General features: G+C 42.4%; 1 protein-coding gene across 2 annotated transcripts in view; it reads right to left on the reverse strand.

Annotated features, from left to right (window-relative positions):
- Window positions 1-25,111, reverse strand: part of NCOA6 (nuclear receptor coactivator 6) — a 389,704-nt gene that overhangs the window by 253,341 nt on the left and 111,252 nt on the right. For both annotated transcript variants that reach the window (XM_085619104.1, XM_085619103.1), the window contains exon 4: window positions 10,198-10,353. In XM_085619104.1, coding sequence (XP_085475230.1) covers window positions 10,198-10,353 — 156 coding nt within the window. The remainder of the gene's footprint in view (window positions 1-10,197; window positions 10,354-25,111) is intronic.

Below are 25,111 nucleotides of genomic sequence, written 5' to 3' on the forward strand. Positions count from 1 at the left end.
CAGTGCAGAGCACTGAAAATCACTGGCTCAAATGAAGCACTGCTAACACCCAGTGTGCTTTGCTGTTCTCTCTCTCTCTCCCTCCCTCCCTCTCCCTCTCTCTCACTTGTCTGCCTCTCCCTGTGCATTCAGTGTTGCCCTCTCCATTGTGTGCTACTCACACTTTCCTTCTTGTGTGCTTCTACCTTCCAGCTCCAATGCACCATATTACTTTGTCACTAATTTGCTGGTTTCCCAGCGCCACCACTCTGCTTTTTTCTATTTTCTCCCCACCCACTTGTCCTTGGCTGCCCCCGCTTACACCACAAATGGGAATTTTTTCCATTTTTGGATGGTCTGGCAACTGCCATTTGGCGTCTGGTACTCCGCACCCAAAAGTAGTGGCATCTACCATCTTAGATCAGTCAATAAAAAAAATAATTAAACTGTGCCTGTGTCATTCTGTAGGCACATGCAAACATATGTGCACATTCCCACAGAATGATGCGACCAGTATCGACAGCTTTTTTGCCTACAAACAGCATTAGTAAAGCCAACAGGTCTAAGAAGGTGAGGCCTATTGGCTACAACAAAAAATTGAGTAAGACGATCAGAAGATTTATTCAACAACTTAGGTTGTCAGTAGGCTTCGCCAGAAATATTCAATTAACTTGCATGGTAGACATTAAACAATTTCACGTGCCTTCATAAGTAACTGTCCTTCACAAGGAAGTGACAGATTGTATAAAACCATTTTGTATAATTTAACAAGTGTTCTTTAGTGTATTTATACAACAGTCAAAGATATGCACCTCGTAGAATCTTTTAGTTTTTGTCTATGAGACCTTTCAGTCATATATATGAGACTCTTTCCTACTGGGTCGTGTTGCATCAAGTGCCCTAGCACTTTAGTGCAGCTTAGCCATTAAGAACATATTGGTTCCTTCTTACATTTTAAGGGTTTGACTTTTCCAACTCCAGTGAGCTTAGCCCCATTTTACTTGCAAGATGGTACAAACTACTTCAAGTTAGAGCTACATTGAGTGGAAAACAGGACTTCACTTTAACTGAAGGTGCACTTTCACTAAAAATATATGTGTCTACAGTGCGTTACATTTAAGTAATGTGTCCATAGAATGTGAATGCGTTAAATGACTAAAGAAAAACAGGATTGTGTAGATTTGTAAGACACCGTTTAAAAATGAAAGCAAAAGATGGGTTTTGAATAAAAACAAATTTGCTAATATTTTAGTGAGTTCGACAATATACATGTGCGTAAAAAAAAACACAAAATCTATATATTTTAAAAGAAGTACAGATATTGGTAGGGGGCGGCCTGCACTCCACCATCTAACAGTCAAAATCCTTTTCATATCTCAATTAAATGGGAAGGGAAATAAACTAACAAATAAAAGCTGGATGCAAAGTCCATGTGCTTAGCTGTTTGTGCCGATTAACATGTAGCACACCAGTGTAAGGTTGTTACAAGAGTTTCATTCCAGGCTATGCTCTCTTCAGAGCAGGTACTCCTCTGCCTATTTAAGAGGAACCTTTCAGTTGTGTATAGTGTAGCTTTAGGACTTTTGTGCGTAGTTTATAGCGTTACATTTGAGAACACTAATGTGTTTTTCTTTCCAGAGTAGGCTAGATTGTGCATCACAAACGTTTTAATCAACTTCCCCCATCCATTCTTTGAGAAATCAGATAAACATGACTCTACAGGTCTACTGTGTGAAAAAGTTATCTGAGGAGGATTCCAGACCCTTCAAGTCAACAAAGAAGATCCCCTGACTTTAAAAGTAAGTAATTCCCCAAATGCAATGTCAAGTGCATGCAAGCCATCTTTAACAGATATCTCTCCATATTAATACTTCGATAAGAAGAGGTCATAACCCCAAGACGACTCTGGAACCAATAAGTCAATGTGCTTCTTCCGCACAAATATTTTTTTCAACTGTATTGCCTGTTCTTGTGTCCTGAAGCGCCCTGAATGAAGTTGGTGCTAGAATACACATGCCTTTCTTGATATTTGCCATCAGAAATTTGACTTTTCTGGATATTCTGTGGTAAAGAATACTGGACATCGCGGCAGACTTTGGATTCTGGAAAATACTGTCTGATGATGCTGTGTGGTGATGACCAAAGTGCCACTTGGCAAATCTCCAGAATGGGACTCCTCTGAAAAGGGATGACTAGTCAGCTTTAGCTCGGGTACAACAGGTTTTACTTCCCTATGGAGCATTCCACTTGGCAGGGTAAAGCAGATTTTAATACAGAAAACAATTTAAAAGGAAAACGATCTGTTTTTCAAAGACCCTGCCCTTCTTAATCCACCTGAGCCCAAGACAAACTGGTCATCTTCTTGGTTGGAATCCTCAAAAGCCTAAATCTTGTGTGGCGTTCCCGACAGACCTGGAAATTCAGGGTGCATCGCAATCAGCCGCAGAATCGGCTGCTCAGTAGGTTACCAGAAGCGAGACAGCCGGGCTCCTTGAAGTCCCCACAACTTCTAAGGCGGAAAATACAGAAACTGGGATGAGGCCCACTAGGACAACTTCTGTTTCTTTTTTGACTCTGTTTGCCTGGATATTTGGAATGAGATAACAACCTGGCAAGTGACCGGTCCAGAGAGTGGGAACAGGTTCATGCCCTTCACTATGAGCGGGACTGGCTTTACAAGTCTTTTTTGGTGCTCAGCATTGCAGAACTTGGCTCTGTGGTCCCAGTTTGCCTTTTGGTGCATCAGTACTTACTCTTCACACGGCTTCGAGTCGTGGCTTGATCCCAAACACCAGAAGCACACCTCATCGGGATCTATCACGGACATTTATTAGCAACAGTCCCTACAAGGCTTATTCCTGTAGTTTTAGTACAGGACATATTCCCTTTCACTGGAAAATAATTTAGAGAAAAAGTTCATCAATTGCCGAAAACAAACTATGAGCTAGTTCTCGATCCGCATACAAAGGCGCGGAAAGAAAGTAACTGATGTCAATGTGCTTCAGTGGCTTACCGTGTCCTGGTATATGAACTCGACCTCCAGGAAGTTCTTAATAAATTATTCCTAGATCGGCTGAGGGATACAGAATAGTAAAATTACCTCAAGGGTAAACACAAAGAAATTCTTTATTAGATCGGTACCCCGGATAAGTTTAAAACCAAAAAAAGTTTGTTTAGAACTCCTTATTTACTGATCCAAGAGGGTAAATCATAGAGGGCTCACAATATCATTGTGTCACTTATGCTTGGAGCCAGCCCCAGTGCTACCTGATGTGAGAAGCATCACTTTATACAAAGGACACTGTCTGGAGAGCAACCTGAGACAGACACATGAAAGAAAACCAGCCTAGACTGGTTCTGAAGCTTGAGACAGTGGATTTTACATTTTACAAACAGTGCCCTGTTTGTAAAATGTGAATAAAAGTGGGATCATACCCATTTCACTTTGTTCCAGTTCTACATTTTCTTTACTGAGTAAGGGAGTGCCCCACAGAGTGCTCAAGTAGCTGCTACAACCAGTGCGGATGTTTGCATGACAGTCAATTGCCCAAAGGTGAGGGAACATCACCTGAAGCCACCACTTTGTGCAGGAGAAGTCAACGATCTGCCAGATGAAACCAAGAAGCCAGCCTGCCTGCTGAGAGAGAAAAGAAGTGTTTCTGGCCCCGAAGGAGAAGGGACTGTCAAAAAAGAATAGGCCAAGTGTGTTACTGGAGTAAGGCACACCCAAGGGAAGCCAATTAACTTAAGAGAGGGATCCAGGAGAACAGCACTGAGAAGGGGTTCGCAGTCTCTCTATGCAGCGTTTGAGAAGCTGCAACTAAGACTGTAACAGTGGATCAAATGAGGCATGTAGAATTTAGTTTTGCTGTGCAATTAAAAGTACTTTCTATCTCTAAAAGATAAGCACTGGTCTGGATGAGATCATATTGTGTCTGTTGAGTTCTGAGGTCTTGCTTCCAACACTATCTGTCTCAGAAGACAGAGTGTGTGCCCTCTCTACACTGAGTCAAGTTGCAGAAGGGGTTGTACTTGAGCAGTTACAGAGCTATTGTAGAACGGGCAACAGTACAACAGTGGCAAACAACCTCAAACACCACAGTTGGGGCCTAGTAGCCAGTCTGCATAGTGGTACTCCAAAAAAGGGTCTGATAATGGAAGAAGGGATTATCAGTTTCTGGAAATGCAACCACTGCAACAACTTTGGTAAAGAAACTAGTTGTCTTTGCACCTTCATGGATGGTGCTCTTCTGTCAAAAGCGGGCTTCGAAGGATCATGGTGTAGTCCAGGACAGCAAGACTTCAAGCCCCTCTCCCGATGGTCTATGGCTATGAAGAATTATATATTTCTCTCATTCTTGAGGCACAAAGGTCAAATGCCTGTCTACTATGAACCAGGTCCTAACATCACATTCAAATTGCTCACTGGTATGCAGGCCTTGAGAAATCTACTCATGCAAACGCTATGATGAGTCAGATTTTATCAGGACAAGATATTTTTAGGACCTTCTTGCTTGATCAGGAAGGACACCTCAAACTGGCACTGAATAGGTGTTTTGCTCATTAGGAGAGTGGATGAGTAATAATGATGCCTTTAAATCTTATTATCTTGTCACATTTGACGTGCGTTCAAAGACAGATGCTAAATGTCAGTTTATGTCTTCTTATAGTTTGAGGCTTATTTTATCATGGAGATTGGTGTTAAAAAAGTCCTCTAACTTTTTCTTCAAAGAAAAGTAAAGAACTATCTGACAATTCTGATGAGGTAAAGGCAGTATGAAATTAAGGCCTGTATGATGTTTTTTTTCTATCACACAACATTTAAAGAGCTTGTAACTAAACAAAATGTTTGAAATATATTTCAGTAGTTATGAAAGAACAGTTTTTTGTAAATCTGTGGTGTGATAGAAACAAAGATTTTAATAGGATAAAAACACTTCAGTTGGTGATGTACAATTGATAACCATTTGCTGAAACCCGATTTCCTCACATTATCATTTGTACGCTATATAGTTTTATCAATAAAACTGCAGTTCTGGAAGTAAAGTTTACGTTCATTTCAATGTAATGTGGTGTCTGTAAATGACAATGCACTAACACAAACACGATTTAGTAATACATTTAATAAAATTGAGAGTTTTTAAACATTAACTGAAAAATATGCTTCCCCCACCCGGATGACAATGCGATTAGTGAGCTTAGTAACAAGTCAGGGACCATGTGCACCAAATATGTGGGCTGACTTTTATTATACATGCCCTTCCCAGCAGGAATCCTTGAGAAGGCTATTAACTCTCAACTTCCAGCATTCATAGAAGAACATGATCAACTTGATGCTTCTCAGTTTGGCTTTAGAGGCCAACACAGCACGGAACTCGCCCTGATCACTGCATCTGAGAAAATAAGACAAACCATTGATGCAGAAGGAAACGCCGCATTGATCTTATTAGATCTCTCTGTGGCATTTGATACTGTTAACCACGATATCCCCCTTGGTTGTCTCACCTCCATTGGCATCAAGGATCAAACTCTGAAATCTTTTCTTTCTGACTGAAAGCAATTTGTGGCACTTGAAGATTTCCATTCCCCTCCCTTCTCTATGCCATGTGGTGTTCCTCTGGGCTCCTTCCTGCCGCACCTCTGGCCAAACTAGTCAGATCCTCAGGGTTCTCAGCAGTTTCATACACCGATGATACCCAAATCGTGGTTTCTGTAGCCAGCAATCAGGTAGAAAAAGCCTTGCGTTTTCACGATTGCATGATCCCGGTCGGGGAACTGATGACCCACAACTGCTTAAAGCCAAACTCCAGTAAAACTGAGGTCTTGCACTTCGGTAAGAATGCCTCCCTGTGGTCCCCTTCATGGTAGTCTGTGAAACTTAGCACACTCCCGACCTCTTCCTCTAAAGTTAAGAATTTAGGAGTAATCTTTGACATCAACACTTGTTTGAGGGCCACGTAAATTCTATCACATCTGCTTCATTCTTTACTATCAAACTTCTCAGGAAAATCTTTTCTTTCTTCCCTAAAGACATGCAGAAAACAGTAACAACCTCCTTTGTTCTCTCAAGAATAGATGTCTGTAATGCCCTCCTCGTCAATCTATAGAAAAACTGTATGAACAAAATTCAGATCTTACAAAACGCAGCAGCACAAATTCTTTTGGGCATCCCCAAACGTGAATCTGTGTCCTCGGCACTTGTACATCTTCATTAGCTTCCTGTTAAAAAAACATATAGAGTTTAAAGCTCTCTATATTGCCTTCAGGACATTGCATGGTTGTGGCCCCGATTTTTGTAGGCAAACCTTTCGCGGGTACACCCCATCTAGAACTGTTTGCTCTGCCACAGCTTATAATCTGGTGGTTCCCAGATTTACAAAATCTCAATGGGGTGGAAGGAGTTTCAGAACCATGACCTCAAGACTCTGGAACTCTCTTCCCATTAAACTGAAAAAACAACTGATATGCTGTTATTCAGGAAAGGTTTAAAAATGTGACTCTTTCATGATTAGTCCCCTTTTTATCACTCTCAATTCTATCAGCTACCTCCTCAGAGCTCAGCGCCTAGACACCTCAGGGTATTAGTGCACTTTACAATTCTCACTTTCATTTCAAAGGTTTAGTCCATTAAATCAAACAAAAGAATTTTTGGACAGCAGTCCTCACATACTTGAAGGAGATCTCGTATGGATAAGGAAAAGGTGACCTGGTGTAATAAAAGATTTACCGAGGATTGCACAATTTGAGACCAGTTTATGGGCCATGCGAATTACAGTTAGGTCGAGTAAATTATTCAAGTCAATAGACCTGCAGGACTGGTAAAATGTTTATGATTTTTGAAGGCCTGGTCTGTTTTATGCTCCTCACTGTTTGAGAGGTGGCGTCATCCAAAAAGAACATTCTCGATTCAGTTGGACACAGGAAGAGATTTTCAAGGATGAAGAATCTCCAGGATGCCAGATTAATCAAGAATAGGAAGTACCAATACTTTAGATTAAAAAATGCATGCACAATTAATGGTGCAAATGTGGGTCTATTCATTTTTTTACAGTAATTACACTTTCTCTTGGGCATAAGATTTCAGACAAAGCTAAACTGGGTATATAGCTCCTACACTCCATCATTTATTCCAGTGAGCTAGCTAAGCAAAATATGTTTTCTGGGTTTTCCTAAACTCCAGGTAAACACTGAGGGTTATATTATGAAATTGCTGAGAACTCCATGTGTGTCTTGTGACCTACTGCAAGTCGTGGTTTTCTTTCAATCTGGAACCACGATTTAGCAGCTTTGACAGAGCATATAAACAGTTTCCTCCTGACAAAGGTAGGTAGGTCAGAGTGGTACAGAGCTTTATGGACTGTGCAGAGTGGCTTAAATGTTACACTATTCACAGAGTTTAAGAGAATTGAATTAGGTGAGAGACATGATCCAAATGTTTCAACCAGATAGCAGGAGCAGAATATTTTTGCAGCTACTGGAGCTTTTATAGCTATAATATAATCAGGAACAACTGACCATCTAAACAGTCCAGTCTGGTGACACCCAGGGGCAGAATTGCATAGAGCCTATGAGAACATTTCAGAAGAGAAAATCTTTCTGTTTAATTCTTGATTAAGCTAAACAATTCCATCACAAAAGCAAATGTTTGATGAGATTGTGGTACAGAACAGAAAACACTTTCATTAAACAAGGCACACACTGCAAACAGTGCCTAAGAGTTCGAGGCTGAATCAATTGTGGCTGGTCTCTGTGTCAGTCAACAACCACCACAATTTAGAGAACTGTGCACAACAGAAACAGAGGCAATAAGATTAACTGAGACTGAAGGAAGGAATGAGGAGAGAGACATCAAAACTGTGCCTTTATTTTTCATCTCTAGGTCTTGTTTTTAAAATTCCAGAACTGACACCGTCAAAGGCTGTGAGAAATATAACCGTATACAGCAAAAAGTTAGTAAGGTTTAAAACCAAAAATGGCCACAGGTCAAACATAATGTTTAGGACCACACAGAGAAAACCCTCAGCAGGCGAGTGTTTAATAAAATATGTATGGCCACACAGAATCCTTCTTTACCAACTGTGATTAAACAGGATTATACATAGTTTCACACTCCATATGCCTACTTCAACTGAACCAAGTCTGGCAGCTGACAAGAACTCCACACTGCCCCAAAACCGTGGGTAATTCGGAGCTCAGACAAACTAATTTGCCCAGTCCTAGCATGCCAAACCCTCTGTGCATAACTTTGTGTAAGAGCTTAAGAAGCAGAGTCCGAACCAGGCAACGGGTGTTATGCATTTTTCCATCAATAACTAACATTAATAACCTTGACTATAGAACTGCAATGTGACCTACTGATAGGAGAGGGAGGGGGGAAACTGATTTGCGCTTGCGATGCAGGACGATATTAATGGGAGAAGGTAACAAGAGCAAATACTTTTGATGCTCGTGGTGATAGGGACAAAAGCGAATGGCCTCTGGTGAGAAAAGAAAATGGTAAAGGTACACTTGTGACAGGGAAAACGTTGAAGGAGAAAATGTTGAAGAGTCAAGAAGACAATGTAAATATTTACTGAGCAAAAGCTGATAGGGATGAAGAAACACTGATGGTAAGAGTTATGAGATTTAATGCTTATCGAAGAGGAAGCAATAATGTGCAAATCTGAGGTTGAAATAGCGAGGCTATACAATTAGGCTACACATATAGCATTGATTATGATATGGCAATTAAAGATTTGTTCGATCCCACTGTAAATGATTTTTTAGAACAGATTACCTCCGCTTTTCAAGGTCCATATTTAGATGATTTGACTCCTTCACTCGAAATTTAAATGGCTCGACAAAAGACTAAAAACAAATATGTTTAAGCTGAGATTGGACAAAAAACTGGGCGTTAGTGATTTCTTATTTCGTTATCTACCTATGAACCCTGTAGATATGCTGAGAATGAAGATTCGTGATTCAGCAACATAGTTGGCACTGTTTTGAAGAGGAAGTGTCACTAACGCGTATGGTGGTGAACTACTACAAGAAAAGGCAATCTTGGTTGGAGGTCATGAGGAAAATACGAAAAAATCTAAAAGTCCACTTCAAACCAATATAGCAAAGTCTTGGTATCAATGTTGGTTTGTCATCCTTACTTTTAATGGGGAGAACAGTCTCTCTGTATCCCGATTACACTGCCTCCAAATCTGAGATGTAGTGTTGTTGGGAGAATGCTAACAGGTTGCTGAGCATGTCTTGTGAAAATAGGTTAGATCTGTGAGACAGGGTAATGATCTTTTCCTGAAGCTTCTTCGATATTTCCTGGACTTCCTCTGATGGACTATGGTCAAAGGTAGAGTTATACAAGCAACAGATTAAATATCCCTAAATTCTCAGTGATGTAGAAATGTTCCTAGTATAGTGCTATATTAAACAAGAACCGTATTCTTCGTGAATTCCTCTAAGATCCCACTTGGCTGCACCCTCTGCCATCTTCCAACTTTCTGTTGTTCTATATAACCTGAAGGTATTTCGTTTTTCCTCCTATTTCCTCTTGTTCTTATTTATATATCTGCTGTATTATGTGAGGTAGGCAAGGTTATGTTCAAAGCAATGTATTATTCTTTCGATTATACCTTAAATGTGGGCTTTCACTACTGTCTCCCTTTTTTGCGGTCAATGGAAGTTGTCTTAATAAAAAGCTGTTGAAGAAAACAATTCCGACAGTGAACACAACAAAATATAAACCATAGTTATAGATCTGGAAAATTGAGAGCAAATTTGAGTAGCCACTTATCAATTTTGTGGGTGAAATCTATCTGCCTGGATTCTGGAGATCAGACACCAAAGTAATATGGAAATATTCTTTCAGGTACTTTTACGAGTTGCCATTTGTACATATAACAAACAAAATTTAAAAAAGAAAATATCAGCCAGATTTTTGGGATGATGAAGTCTTTGGTTTCTCACAAACAATAAAAGAACCCCACCTTCCCCTCCAAAAAAGTCTTGTGTAATAGAAATGTCTTGTAATTCTGTCTAAAACATTCCAATTTTATGAATGGATACATGATTAAACATGTTCATTATGCAACAGCTGAATCAATAATAGCATAATCAACATAAGAGGTCCACAAAAATCCAATTACTTAAAGACACACTTCAATACAATGCATTATACTGTTTGAGGTACTGGCATGGCAGACTCTAGGTGAAGAAATATAAAATTGATACCTTCAATTTGAACAGACAGAATCCCCAGATCACGAAGCTGCTGGTTGTTATTTTGAGCCAAAAGTCGCAGACGTTCAGCTGCTTCACGAGGGATGTTGAAAGTCACACGGACGCTATTCCAGGGTTCTACTTTTTGCAATCTGAGCTTTTTCGATTCTTCTCAAAGCAAAAAAATAAAAAGATTAAACATAGAAAGCAACATTACATGACTGTGCAAAAAAGTAGTGAACACTGCAGTTTTTTCATGTTCAGTAGCCATCAGCACCATTTCTAGTACCCTTCAAACACCCTCTTTCCTCAAACTATACAACACCTGTTCCTATTCGTAATCAGGAAAGTAACTAAGACCTTACTTGAGCGACTAAATGTTCTGAGCTCTCTATTTTCCTAAATTAGAAGCATACAGAGTGAATCTTCACTCTAGCACAAAACCTGTGACCTCCATTTCCTGGTTGTCCTGAAGACACGAAATTCCAGCTTATCTCTCAACATGACCAAAACACAGGAAGAACCTGTTATAATCCCTACCTGATGCATCATGGAAGTTCTTTCAACATTAAACTTGTTACACACACAGCTGAAGAATCCTTATTTGCAGCAATCACATACTTTCAGTGGAAACTCCTATCTTTTATTTGGAGACAGCAACTAAACCTGCAGTTTCACATCGATCACTTTAAGCTTCTAATTCTGTTAACACCATCAGGACAACTCAGTGCTACAAAACCGCCCTCCCATCCCGTCGACTCACTTCATCAAGAATTTTAGCCCATTTAAGAAAGGCCATCTGTTCAGAGTAATACTAGGGATTGTCTTTGTGACTCAGATACTATGATCACAATCTCATTCTATAACGATCTCACTACTGCAAATTATCTCACTAAGGCAAAAACTGAAATGTGCTTTTCAACATTGTAAGCTAACCAAAAAGTGAATTAATCTTCAAAGTCTAACTAAACAAGCATTAGCAATGGCAACAGGTATCACCCTCTAAATACATTAACCAACCATCTGGCTTAGCCAATGCTCATTGTTGATACTTAACAACATCAGCAAAAAATGTAAAATTAAAAATAAAAATCCTTATGCCCAACAAGTGAAACAAAAACAGCTGGGCCAAATGTGATTAAGTATAAACGTGTAAAATGGCAGACACAAATATTGGAGCGATAAATTAAAATATATAAAAGTGAGTGAAAGCGTATTGCACAATTGGGAGCTGCCAGTAGCAAACGGAAGCTGCAGGGCTCTCTGAAAAGAAAGATTTAAAGGATTTAAAGGACAAGTTAGCTACCATATCTGTAAGAGACATTATCTAGCCACAGATTCCTTACCTTTGAATCTTCCAGGACTCAGTCTGGATCCGGAAGATTTTTCTTCGAACAATACCCCTGCGCGCCAGTCGGCTCCGTGTGATGTCCGCTGTTGTGACGTCCTAGTCACTATATAGGCACTACCACGACATGCTGATGAGTTTCCAAGCCAGAAGCGTGCACCCATGAAGTGCACTGACATTGGTGTGTTTCTGAACAACTAAGGCCCTGAAAGGGGTCAACTCTGATCTCAAAAACTTGTACTCATTGCAGGGAGGATGGGTGGGTCGGTAAGGAACCTGCGGCTAGATCATGTCTCTACCAGATAAGGTATTTCCGAAGGTAAGTAACTTGTCTAGCTGATAGAGACCTCTGCCGCAGATTCCTTACCTTTGAAAAGATACCCAAGCAATACCATACCCAGATGAGTGACTGCAGACAATTTTAGACCAGGAAGTCCTGCAGGACAGAGTGGACAAATAGGCCGTCCTTTCGGACTTGACTGTCCAGGTAGTAGTATTTGGTAAACGTGTGCAGGGATGCCCACGTTGCTGCCTAACAAATGTCAAGGACTGGAACACCATGTTGCAACGCCATGATAGCAGCCTTAGCTCTGGTGGAATGAGCCCTTAAGCCTTCAGGAGGCTGCTTTTTGGCCACAGCTTAGCAAATTTTGATGCAGAGGACAGCCCATCGCGAGATAGTCTTCTTCTGCATCACACAACCTTTCTTTGATCCAACATACCCCACGAAGAGTTAGTCGTCCACCCAGAAAGCAGTGCGGTAAAGGTAGAACGACAACGCTGTTTTTGGGTCCCGATGGTGGAGTCACTCCTCTTCTTTAGAGGGGTATGGAGGTAAGGTGACAGATTGCCCCACGTGGAATAGTGTTACCACTTGTGGTAAGAAAGAGGCCCTTGTGCGAAGCACCAACTTATCAGGGAAGATGGTCAGGTAAGGAGGCATAGATGACAGAACCTGCAATTCGCTCACCCTCCTGGCAGAAGTTACTGCCACTACAAAGGCTGTTTTGATGGTAAGCAGCCGGTGGGAGCAATTGGGCAGGGGTTCGAACGGGGCACACATGAGGAAGGTGAGAACCAAATCAAGGTCCCACTGAGGCATGAGGAAAGGGGCAGGTGGGAACATCTGTACAAGCTCCTTACGAAATCTGTAACAGGGGATTTAAAAAAAAGCGGATCGGTCTGGAAGCCTCAAGCAGGCAGACAGGGCCGACAGGTACCCTTTGAGAGTGCCCAGAGCAGTGCCCTACTGGACAAGGTTCAAAATAAAGAGAGGGGCTAGAGAGACGGAAGCAGAAAGAGGATGAATAGATCTTTCTGTACAATATTTAATACATTTGTGCCACCAGCAGGCGTACGCAGTCTTGGTAGAGGGAAGCCTATCTGCCCAAATAACATTACAGACTGCGGGAGGAAGGTTGAATGCTATCAACTGCAACCGCTCAATCTCCAAGCAAGAAGGCATACAGTTAACGGGTTCGGGTGGAGGACCCTCCCCTGCTGCTGTTAGAAAATCCTCCCAAAGGGGCAGCCTGCTCGGAAAATCGATGCTCAGCTGCAGAAGCTCCGGGTACCAGACTCTCCCTGCCCAGTCCACAGCCACAAGAATGACTTGGGGCCCGGTCGCTTCTGATCTTCTTTAGCACTCTGGACAAGAGTAGAATTGGCGGAAAGTCAAAAAAGAGGTCTGAGCTCCACTCATGATGAAAAGCATAGCAGAGCGAGTGCTGCCTTGGAAACTCTAGTGCCTTAAAACTGCTGACATTGCGCGATCTCAGCGAAGGCAAACAGATCTAACCAAGGCTTTTCCCACTGCTGAAAAATCCTTGCGTCACCTCCTGATGGAGACACCATTCATAACCCGCTAGGCATCAATGGCTGAGTTTATCTGCCCTGGCGTTCAGAGAACCTACAAGGGAAATGCCCTGCAGTTCCAGATGCGTCCAGAGACGCATTACCTCTTGACATAAGGTCCACGACTCCACCCCACCCTGTTTGTTGCTGTACCACATGGCGGTGGAGTTGTCCTTGAACACTCGAACGAGCTTTCCCTTGATTGAAGGAGGAAAAGCTTTCAATACCAAGTGAATTTCTCAGAGCTCCAGCAACTTGATGTGGAGTCCGGATTCCGCTGGAGACAAGAGTCCTCTGATCTCCACCTCTCCCAGATGACCACCCCATTCCAGGAGTGATACATCTGTCAGTAGTGTGAGGTATGGTCGGGGAAGGGAGAGGGGTCTTACTTTTGACCCAATTATGGTCTGTTAGCCACAACTGCAGGTCCTGTGTAGTTCTCTCCAAGGCCAGACACAGTTCTGAGTCTAGAACAGCTCCGATGAAAAGGAGTGTCTGCGAGGAAGTCAGGTGTGACTTCGTCATGTTGATAGAAAACCCAAAGCGAATGCAGAAGGTTTGCCATAGTCTGGAGGTGGGAGACGACAACCTGGGGCGAACTTGCCTTCAACAGCCAGTCGTGTAGGATAAGGAAAGACTGGCACCCCTGATCTGCACAAATGTGATGCGACTACCTCCATCACTTTGGTGAACACCGAAGAGGCGTTGGTAAGGCATAAAGGCAGCACAGTGAACTGAAAGTGCTTGTGGCCTACCATAAACCGCAGGTAGCACCGATGGGTGGGCAAGCAGGACAGGAATGTGAAAATAGGCGTCCTGCAAGTCCAACACTACCATCCAGACTCCTGGGTCCACGGCAGCTAAGACCTGAGCTAGAGTGAGCATTTTGAACTTTTCCTTTTGGAGGAAGAAGTTCTTGGAGATCTAGGCTAGGGTGCAGGCCCTTTTCCTTCTTTGGGACCATTAATTAGCGGGAACAGCAACCACAGCCTACTTCTGGCGCCGGAACCCTCTCTATGGCTCCCTTGGCCAAGAGAGTCATGACTTCCTTTTGAAGCAAAGTCAGGTGATCCTCTATCAGCTGGTCGTTAAGTTGGAGGCATGTAGGGAGAGGTAGTCTAGAAGGGGAGGGAGTAGCCCCTTAGGAATATCTGAAGAACCCACCGGTCCAGCATGATGTACTGCCAGTGGTGGAGGTGACGGCTGATCCTGCCACCAACTGGCCACCATGATCATGAAGGGCCGGACCAGGAAGGTTTGGAGGCTGTTACGTTGTGTTAAAATTATTTGTAGAGCGCGTGTTCACCAGTCGTTTTTTTGTCACTAAATACAGGAGTAGCGTGGACCCTGGTAGGTTATTCATATGCCTGGATAAACAGCCAGGTCTTAAGAAGTCTCCTGAAGATCTGAAAGTCTGTACAGGATCTGATGTTAGGGGGAAGGGTGTTCCAAAAATGGGGAGCTAAAACCGCAAATCTGCAACCGTCTACTCTCTTCAATTTGTAGGTAGGTGTGACCAGGAGGTTCGGGTGGGTTGAGCGCAGATTGCAAGCAGGTCTATATTACTAAATAAGGTTGGAAATAAATTTCAGACAGGAGCCATGCAGAGATTTGAAGATGAAACACCCGATTTTGAATGTACAATGTGGTGTTACAGGGAGCCAGTGTAGCCTCCTCATTAGAGGGGAACCGTGTTGCCATCTGGGCTGATGAAAAATCAGTGTGGCAGCCTGATTTTGCACCAGCTGCAGTCTTTTGGTTAAATATGCCGGAAGGCCGAAAAAAAGTGAGTTGGCATAATCAATGTGGGAAATGACCAAAGATAAAACAGCCTGAACCACTGCTTCCCTAGTGAGGAGTCTGCAGATTTGCCTTACCTTCCGAAGCTGGAAGAAACCGGTTGAAACTACCTACCCAATCTGGGCCTTCATGGAGAGGTCACAGTTGATTGTAACCCCAAGACCCTTGGCGGAAGAAGATGGTACTGGGAATGAGCCCAGCTCGACTGACCAGACTTTAGGTTGCAAGGGTAACAGCCACCACCTATCAAGATCAGTTCAGTTTCATCTGGATATAGGTGGTACTATTCATCCAGATGCGTATGTGTAGCATAGTTGTCTGGAATTTGAGAACAGAATCAGACGTGTTGTTATTGGTAAAGATCAGTTGTAGGTCATCTTCATAATTAAACGTGCACACATTTCTTTCTCTTAGGGACAGAATCAGAGGGAGTAAATACAGATTTAACAGGTGCGGGATAATGAAGATCCCTGTGGCACCCCACAAGTTAATTTAACACTAAGCGCTGTGAAATGGGAGAGGTAGACTAATCCATCTGAGAGCCAGACCCTGGATTCCTGCGTCCCTGACACAGTCCACCAGAATTCCATGGTCGACCGTGTCGAAGGCCTTGGACAGATGTAGAAGCACCAAGGCCTGAGTGGTACTCTTGTCGGCTTCCTACCTTAGTTCATCTAACACGGTTAGTATTACTGCCTCAGTTAAATGAGAGGGACGAAAACCTGCTTGGTGAGGGTCAAGGAAATGAGACTATTCAATGAATACACAGGCAGTTTGTCACAGGAGTTTCCAATACCTTGGCAATGAAGGGAAGCAGAGATATGGGGTGATAGTTCAGTGGGATCAGGGGGTCTGCTCCAGTTTTTGGATAAGGGGAACTAGGACTGCTTTTTTAAAGACTCTAGGGGTACAACCCTGTATTAATGAATTGTTCAAAAGGGAGATAGCAGGGTCAGGGTTTGCTGTAAAAGCTTCTCTTAAAATATGAGGGGGACAGCTGTCAGCAGGGGATCCAGACTTAACTCTGATCAGTAATTTCAGGAAGGCTTCTCTGCTGATTGCGGGGAATTGATGCAGGATGCGGGGGTTTGTCAAGGCCGTTGGTAAAGCATCACAGGAAGGGTTGATAAGGATACTGGCTTCAACAGTAACGATTTTATCAATGAAAAAGGTATTCAAAGAGTAACAAAGGGACTGGGAGGGAGCTAATTTTATTGCAACTCTGTTACGGTTGGATAGCTCAGTGACTACTGCAAATATTTCTTTCAATTTATTAGTGGAGTTGTAGAGAAGTAAGTGGCTTTAGTATGTTGGATGGCTTTTTTGTATTCTTTGACTTGGGCTAAGTAAAGGTCATTTTTGTCAGGGGAGTAGTTCTGTCTCCAGTTCCATTCTGTTCGGCGCATGGCTAATTTGTGAAGTTTTAAGTCTTCTGAGAACCATCTCTGGGCCTCACGATGCCTTGCTGTTTTAATCATCCTAAAAGGGGAATGTTTATTGCTAGCTGCTGTTAGCCAAGCAGTGAGGTTTTCCTCACTTGGGTTAACTGATGGCTGGTTGGTGGGTACCGAATTCGCCAGCGAGTTACAGAAGACGTTAATATCAATGTGGTTCCATTTCCTGGCCTTTAGCCCTCCCTTGGCTTGGGGCTTGGGTATTATCATATTATTAATAACGAACTTTATTAAAAAGGGATCGGACCATGTGCAAGGAGATACTGTCAGAGGTTCCAGATAGGGACACCCTAATTAAATCATCCACCTTTAGTAAATCAAAAGCTTATCCTTAGTAGAACCATGGCGTCACATCTGTGCATCTTTGCATATTGAATTACCTATTATTCTTTTGTGTAAGGGTGTACGTCAGTTTCTCATGGCAGTGTGTTGTTCGACATATCAACAAGATAAAGTATATTCCTGATGTGTCCTGTGCATTCACTTTTAGTTTGTTTAAGATAATAATTGCAAAAAAAGTTTCTTTCCTAATTGATGTCTTTTATATGTATTTTTAAATGTTTTGTACGGTGCGTCTACTTATGTTATGTTTCTTTGCATCTTTCCAGCCCTGACGAAGTTCATGTTTTGAACGAAACGCGTTGGCTGAGGCTTTGTTTCAACAACTGAATTAAAATAAAGACTTTGTTTATATACCAACTACAGACCACTTGGTGTAATTTACTGACAAACCTACTTGGTGGTGCACCACCCCAAAACCCCTTTTGAATTCTCATTGATCTGCTTGGCAGTTAGCATCCATCAACGGCGGATGCAGGGGTGTTAGTATGCACACCATCATCTAATACTATTCTATATACATTGGGAACTCAGTAAGGAGGTGCAGTCATTGGAGTCCGCCGTTAATCCTGTTTGCTTTAAGTCTATTTTGGACTGACCTGCACTCCATTACGCTTCCCTGGATACCTTAAAACATGCCTAAACTCATTGATAGAAGAGAAGAAATTGCACAGGACTTATTTGGGAAAGGATTCAGCGCAGTTACCTCTGCACCAACTGTGGAACAACAAGACTCGGGATTACGGACATGTTTTGTTAAACTTGAAAGGATAAAGAAACAAGAACTTGCTCGCTGGTGGGACGGTGTGACTCTCCAACAATACATCGATAACAACAAAATCCCCAGGGGGCTAAGAATTCTTATCTTTCCTACGTTTGAGGACTTAAGTGGTCCACTATTGGGAGAGTGGGAACACAATTTGGAAAAATCTTCTCAAACAATGATGAAGATATTAATTAAACATGCACATGAAAAGGGGCAGAAATTGCAGGAAGAAATCGATGAGCTAGAAAAAGTAATTGAAGCTATGGATTGTAAGGAACTAGTTGATAAGAATTATGCTATCCTTAATAAGGTAATAGAAGAGCATCAACAATATCTGAGAGACAAGAAAATGCGCAAGATTAAAAGAGATGATAAAGACTACAGGGACGGCAGGATTTATACCTTTGCAAAAAGGTATGACAATACCAGTACTGTGGGAGATAGAAAAAGAGTTAGAGAAGACAGTACAGGCAATAGATCTAATAGTACTACCTCACTCACCTCGAACGAGAGCAACAGCTCAGCCCCCTTAAATAGTGAGATCCCTTTAGGGGTAGGAGCAACCAACTTCCAGAAAGAATTGGAAAGATTAAGGGAGGGAGACAGACAACAGAGAAAGGGTCCCAGAAAACAAGGAGAGGCGGGAGGCGCTACAGGAGGAACGGACAGTCACAATATGCGACTGCGCTCCAAGAAGGATTAAGAACAGATGGGGCCCTGGTCCCTCAGAACCAAACTAGACTTTCCACCACGGGGGTTAGTACTAGTCTGGAGGTTGCCCAGAATTCACCAATGGATCTTCAAATCATCAACCTCTCACACAGGCAATTAGACATAAACGAATGCACTGTTCTTAAGAAGGGACTAGGTTTCTGTCCAACTCAATATGGTGACCTAGTTGATGTACATGTTGATCTATACAAATTTATTCGTACGTTAAAATTAAAAGAGTTTTTTTCACAGCAAACAGCTTTTCCTGTCCCTCATGTTTCAAATGTCTCTGTCACTGATAAAACCATCGAGGACATTAGACATGTACAAACTTTATTATCTTTAGAGGATGATGAGATACCTGACATGCAAACTATTTTAAATGATTTAGACATTACTGAGGATTGTAACCGTGATACTGGTTTGAAATGTAGATCAAAATTTGTACCACAAGGGGGATATCATCCCAATATCGATAGATTTGGGGAAAAAATCACTGAGGAACTATATAGATTGGAGAGCACTGGCCCACATAGACAAAATCGTTACAATCTGACAAGACAGGAGAGGGAGGCCCTGAATAGATTACAGAAGGATAAGGAAATTGTGATCAGGGAGGCCGACAAGGGTGGCAACGTGGTTGTAATGAATATTGAGGATTACATGGGGGAAATAGCACGACAACTAGGAGATCAGCAATGCTATGAGCCTATTGAGTATAATCCTATCCAAAACCTACAGACTAACATCAATGGCCGATTGACTGAATGGAAGAATGAATGCCTGTTAACTGAAAATGAATTCAGATACCTCTTTGTCTACCAGGCTCGCTACCCCTGCATATATATCCTCCCCAAGGTCCACAAGGGTGGGAAGTTCCCACCAGGCCGACCAATCATCTCGGGGGTGGGATCCCCGACAGAACGAATGTCTGAATTTGTCGATATCACACTACAAAAACATGTTGTCAATCTACCCTCCTACCTCAAAGACAGCAAGGACATTCTTGTAAAACTGGATGGATTTACATGGTCCGATGACCTTATGTTCGTCACATTAGATGTGGTGGGACTATACACCTGCATACAAAGAGAATTGGGGCTATTGGCTGTCCGACATTACCTTGATAAGGAAGGGGCTGACCATTATTCATACAACCTCATGATCATGGAGATGATTGAGCTAATCCTTACTAATAACTTTTTCAAACACGATGAAAGGTGGTACCACCAACTTCAAGGTACAGCCATGGGTACCAGGTTTGCTCCCTCTTATGCGGGCCTCTTCATGGGGTGGTATGAGAGGGAGCACGCATGGAGCAGGAATGCCTCCCCCTGGACCAATTACATCGTCTTCTGGGGGAGGTACATAGACGATATTGTGTGTCTATGGTCCGGCTCGGCAATCCAGCTCAAGGAGTATTTAATGTACCTCAACAATAACTCCTTTAATGTGCAATTAACGATGTCATATAGCAAGGAAAGTATTGATTTTCTAGACATCCATTTTTACATCAGAGAGGGCACAATACATAGCACCATGTTTAGAAAAAAGACCGCATGCAATAGTATTTTACATGCCTCAAGTGCGCATGCCAGCTCCGTCATCTCCAACATACCTTATGGGGAGATGGTAAGAACCAGACGGCTATGCAGTGAGGAACAAGGATTTAGGGAGAACATTAATGACATCAAACAGCGTTTCAAACACAGGGGATATCACCCCAACGTTCTGGACAGAGCTGAACGTAGAGTCCTTAAACTTCCCAGAACTCAGACTCTCCTACAAACTGACAGAGGGGCGAGTCGGAACTCTGGCATAAATCACAAAACAGGTGAAAGAATCAGTTTTTTCACAAATTATACCGCACACAGTGACAAAATCTTCAAAGCTTTTAGAAAGCACTGGCACCTACTGACAGATATCCCCAGACTTCGTACCACCATCACTGACAAACCTTCTCTAGTGTATAGAAGAGGACTTACACTTAGAAGGTCCCTATGTCCTAGCTATGTGACCACCCAGAAGACAAACAACACCTGGTTACCGAAACCCCCTGTGGGTTTCTTTACATGCACTTCCTGCAATGTATGCATTCTGGGACGTAATAAATGCAAAGAATTCAGTTTCAACACTGGTAAGACGCATCACATCAGGCACTTCATTAATTGCAACACTAAATACGTAATATACATACTGGAGTGCCCATGCGGAAAGGTCTATGTAGGCAGTACAGCACGATGTCTGAAAACCCGTATCCAAGAACATCGACGCGCGCTGATTAACAACGATACACGATACCCAATGACTGAACACTACAATAGGGAACATCCTAATGATAGGTCCTTTCTATTCATTGGCATAGACCACATTCCCATGAATAAACGGGGAGGTAACAGAGATCTCGTATTGAGACAGACTGAATCCAAATGGATATGCAGATTGCGGTCGGTCTCCATGGGGCATAATTCGGACCATGAATTTCATTATTTCTTGACCTGAGCACATCCTCGTGGTTTCGAGATAACCTGACACCGCATGCACCCATTCCCCCAGTACACTGAGAACTTTACAGAGCTCTGCATTTGTGTGTGCCACACCAACTTATCATTGGTCACACCTAGGACCATGATGTTCGTTTTCTCTGAACTTGAGCTCACCCTCGTGGATTGGGATAGTATGGCATTGAATGCGCTTTCATCTTAAAACTCTGTGATTTCCACAGTTCCTTGCACCTTTGTGCATTTTACCAATTCAACATTGCCTATCATTAGTGCCAACTTTGACATGTATGTAACACAATAAGGATTATACTTACATGTCTCTCCAAATCCTTTTCGCATCGATTTTTATCTTGTAAACCGGCTCACAACCATTTACCTATTAGGCACTGCTCGACTTAAACGACTGGCACTTGGCTCTTTTCCGACCCAGCACGCCTTAGAATCGCAAAGGCAGTGCACGTCCAATACACATTAACGTATTTGGCGATTTTTCCCATGATAACTCGAGATGTGCTTTATTGTTCTTTGACGTCTTTTTTTGACGTTTTTCTTTTCTATACATGTCCCATTGTTTTTCTGACAGGCCTTTTACATATGTTTCCAACAATATGTTCACCATGCTAACAACGGCGGCTCCGTGGACACACATCTTTCACATACACGACGTAATGCGACTTTCCGTTACCTTCGGATGTTTTTTGTTTTGTTTTCTTTTTTCCTAACGGGTGCTTTTGGAGCTTTTTACATTTTTCTTATTTACCTTCGTTTCTGGCGCGCTCTAAATCACTAAAGTAGCGCCTCCCTCCCACACACCTTGGTGGATTTGATTAACACACGTTAATCATTTTCCTGATGTATCTTAGGTAAGCCCCCAACATACCGTCATTTAAAATAATTTTGACCTTTATACTCATACAGGCCAAATTTATATGTGTAGATGGGAACTCTACTTATGCCCCACGCTTTGTGCTCATCTAGACACAAGTGGTGGCCCTCCGGACACACTCCCGTAACATGCACCGCGTCTTCATTTTTTCCGTGACATTTCCCTTTACATATGGGCGCTTTTTTAAACTTTTAACCTCGCTGCGTTTATCTTCAAAATTGGGCGCTTTCCCAGTTTTCGACTTTGCAGCTTTTATCTCCGAATATGGCGCGCCTCAAACCCTTGACGCGGCGCAAGCCCTCACACACATTGGCTTATCACCGACACACCCTCTGAGAGCCCCCTACACGACGTGACGAGTCTGACGTTTCTGTTCCAACCTCACGTCAGCCGTCTTAGTATTCAACCGGGTCTCCTTGGAAACAGTTCAAGCCAGTTTTTCATTGGCTACCTATCACATGCCCGGTGTCAACTCTGTGATATGCGTTTACGTTTCGCTAATCCTCTACACTTTGCCATACTTTTGTGGCTTTTCCCTGTATAAACGGGCGCATTTTTTAGTTTTTCACCTGGCTGCATTTACTTATGTTGGACACTTTGTGTCCATCTTGTTATAAATGAAGGACTTCGGAACACACCTTCTCAATATGTACCACATTGAGCGGCTTGCCCTTTACAAATGGGCATTTCCCTTTACAATAGGGCGCCTTTCCAGCTTTTAACCTCGTAGTATTTATATTTAGAATTGGGCGTTTGTCTAGCTTTTATCTTTGTAAGCCTTTATTTTCGACCTTGGCGCGCTTTAAACCGCTGACGCGGCGCCAGCCCTCACTCACATTGGCTTATCCCTGACACACCTTCTGACAGCTCCTGACATGACTTGACGCTTCTGAGTATCAAACCGGGTCTCCATGGAAACGGCCCAAATATGACTTTCATTGGCTAGTCATCACACGCCCAGTTTCAACTTGGTGAAACGCGATGACGTGCGCTGATCTTGCACACGCATGCCCGTGGTTAAAACCCAGCGTCTGCCCCGATCATTTCACGGGATACTCCCAGGGGAGGACGCGGAATACCGTCTTGTCACAGGTATGTGGGGAACTCTGTTGATATCTTTATACAGAGGCGGACATACGGCATGGTCTCATCTTTTTCGAATTCTTTTGGCCACTTATTGCCATTTCGATCATGTGGCATAGGGGCCATTTTCTTAATGTTTCTTTTTTGTGTGTTTCGCCCTCTAGGCGCACGTGTCCTGTTTTATTTTTTGTTTGTTACTGTATGTTGTCTTTGGGGCACGGCATGGGTCCTATATTATGGGATCTTGTTAATTACTTTCCTTATAGTTTCTTTGCGACTCGCCCTCTAGGCGCACGTGTCCCATTTTATTCTGTTTGTTATTTTTTGTTGTTTTCGGGGTACGGCATGGGTCCTTCATTATGGGATCTTGTTATTTACCTGTCCCATCGATTCATTAGTATGGGGCAACTCATTTATACTTAATCATACACTTCCTGTGACTCGCATTCTGAGAGCCATTGTCTTCCCGACTTTATGACTGCTGGCCATGTTTCCCAAGCGTCCCATTTGACCTTAAACTTAGCCATTTTAATTACGTTGTTTTATAAACTCTGGTGGATTACCCGCACACCATGGGTAGGCTGAATTTTGCTTGATGTTCTCAGCTTTTCTCCATCTGACGAACCAATGCCGGCCTCACAGTCATTTTTTGAATAGTAGGATCCTGGTCCTTTTTGTGTTTGATTATTTAGTTGAATGCAGTGGATTCTTGAAACTTAGGGACTTACTCACACTTTGTCATTCAGACACCTTAGGGAACGGGACCTCAGAATCTTGGATTGGGGTCAACTTTGATATTATTTTAAATGTTAATAAGCACTAGTTATTTATATATCTATTCTGCTTTAACAGATACGTGCACAGTGCCCTTATCATGGTGGTACTGGATGACTGAAAAGAACTGTTCACCCAGCACATTTCGTAACCTATCGAGAGACGACTTCTGGTTTACATTGGATTGCACTTGCATTGTTACTCATGGTACGTGTCCTCCTGTGCCCTATCTCACTGATACACACCTGTTTAGTCCCCTTCCCCCAGCCTTTTCTCTCCCCTTCTTCTCTTCTCCCCTGTTCATGACATAATCATCTATATATCATGGGGCAAGATGGGATAGAAAGACACAAATCCTTGTTACGAAAATGAGGTTCCAGATAGGGACACCCTAATTAAATCATCCACCTTTAGTAAATCAAAAGCTTATCCTTAGTAGAACCATGGCGTCACATCTGTGCATCTTTGCATATTGAATTACCTATTATTCTTTTGTGTAAGGGTGTACGTCAGTTTCTCATGGCAGTGTGTTGTTCGACATATCAACAAGATAAAGTATATTCCTGATGTGTCCTGTGCATTCACTTTTAGTTTGTTTAAGATAATAATTGCAAAAAAAGTTTCTTTCCTAATTGATGTCTTTTATATGTATTTTTAAATGTTTTGTACGGTGCGTCTACTTATGTTATGTTTCTTTGCATCTTTCCAGCCCTGACGAAGTTCATGTTTTGAACGAAACGCGTTGGCTGAGGCTTTGTTTCAACAACTGAATTAAAATAAAGACTTTGTTTATATACCAACTACAGACCACTTGGTGTAATTTACTGACAAACCTACTTGGTGGTGCACCACCCCAAAACCCCTTTTGAATTCTCATTGATCTGCTTGGCAGTTAGCATCCATCAACGGCGGATGCAGGGGTGTTAGTATGCACACCATCATCTAATACTATTCTATATACATTGGGAACTCAGTAAGGAGGTGCAGTCATTGGAGTCCGCCGTTAATCCTGTTTGCTTTGAGGCTGTTACGTTGTGTTAAAATTATTTGTAGAGCGCGTGTTCACCAGTCGTTTTTTTGTCACTAAATACAGGAGTAGCGTGGACCCTGGTAGGTTATTCATATGCCTGGATAAACAGCCAGGTCTTAAGAAGTCTCCTGAAGATCTGAAAGTCTGTACAGGATCTGATGTTAGGGGGAAGGGTGTTCCAAAAATGGGGAGCTAAAACCGCAAATCTGCAACCGTCTACTCTCTTCAATTTGTAGGTAGGTGTGACCAGGAGGTTCGGGTGGGTTGAGCGCAGATTGCAAGCAGGTCTATATTACTAAATAAGGTTGGAAATAAATTTCAGACAGGAGCCATGCAGAGATTTGAAGATGAAACACCCGATTTTGAATGTACAATGT

Source organism: Triturus cristatus, chromosome 7 (genome assembly GCF_964204655.1).
Source record: "Triturus cristatus chromosome 7, aTriCri1.1, whole genome shotgun sequence".
NCBI lineage: Eukaryota > Metazoa > Chordata > Amphibia > Caudata > Salamandridae > Triturus > Triturus cristatus.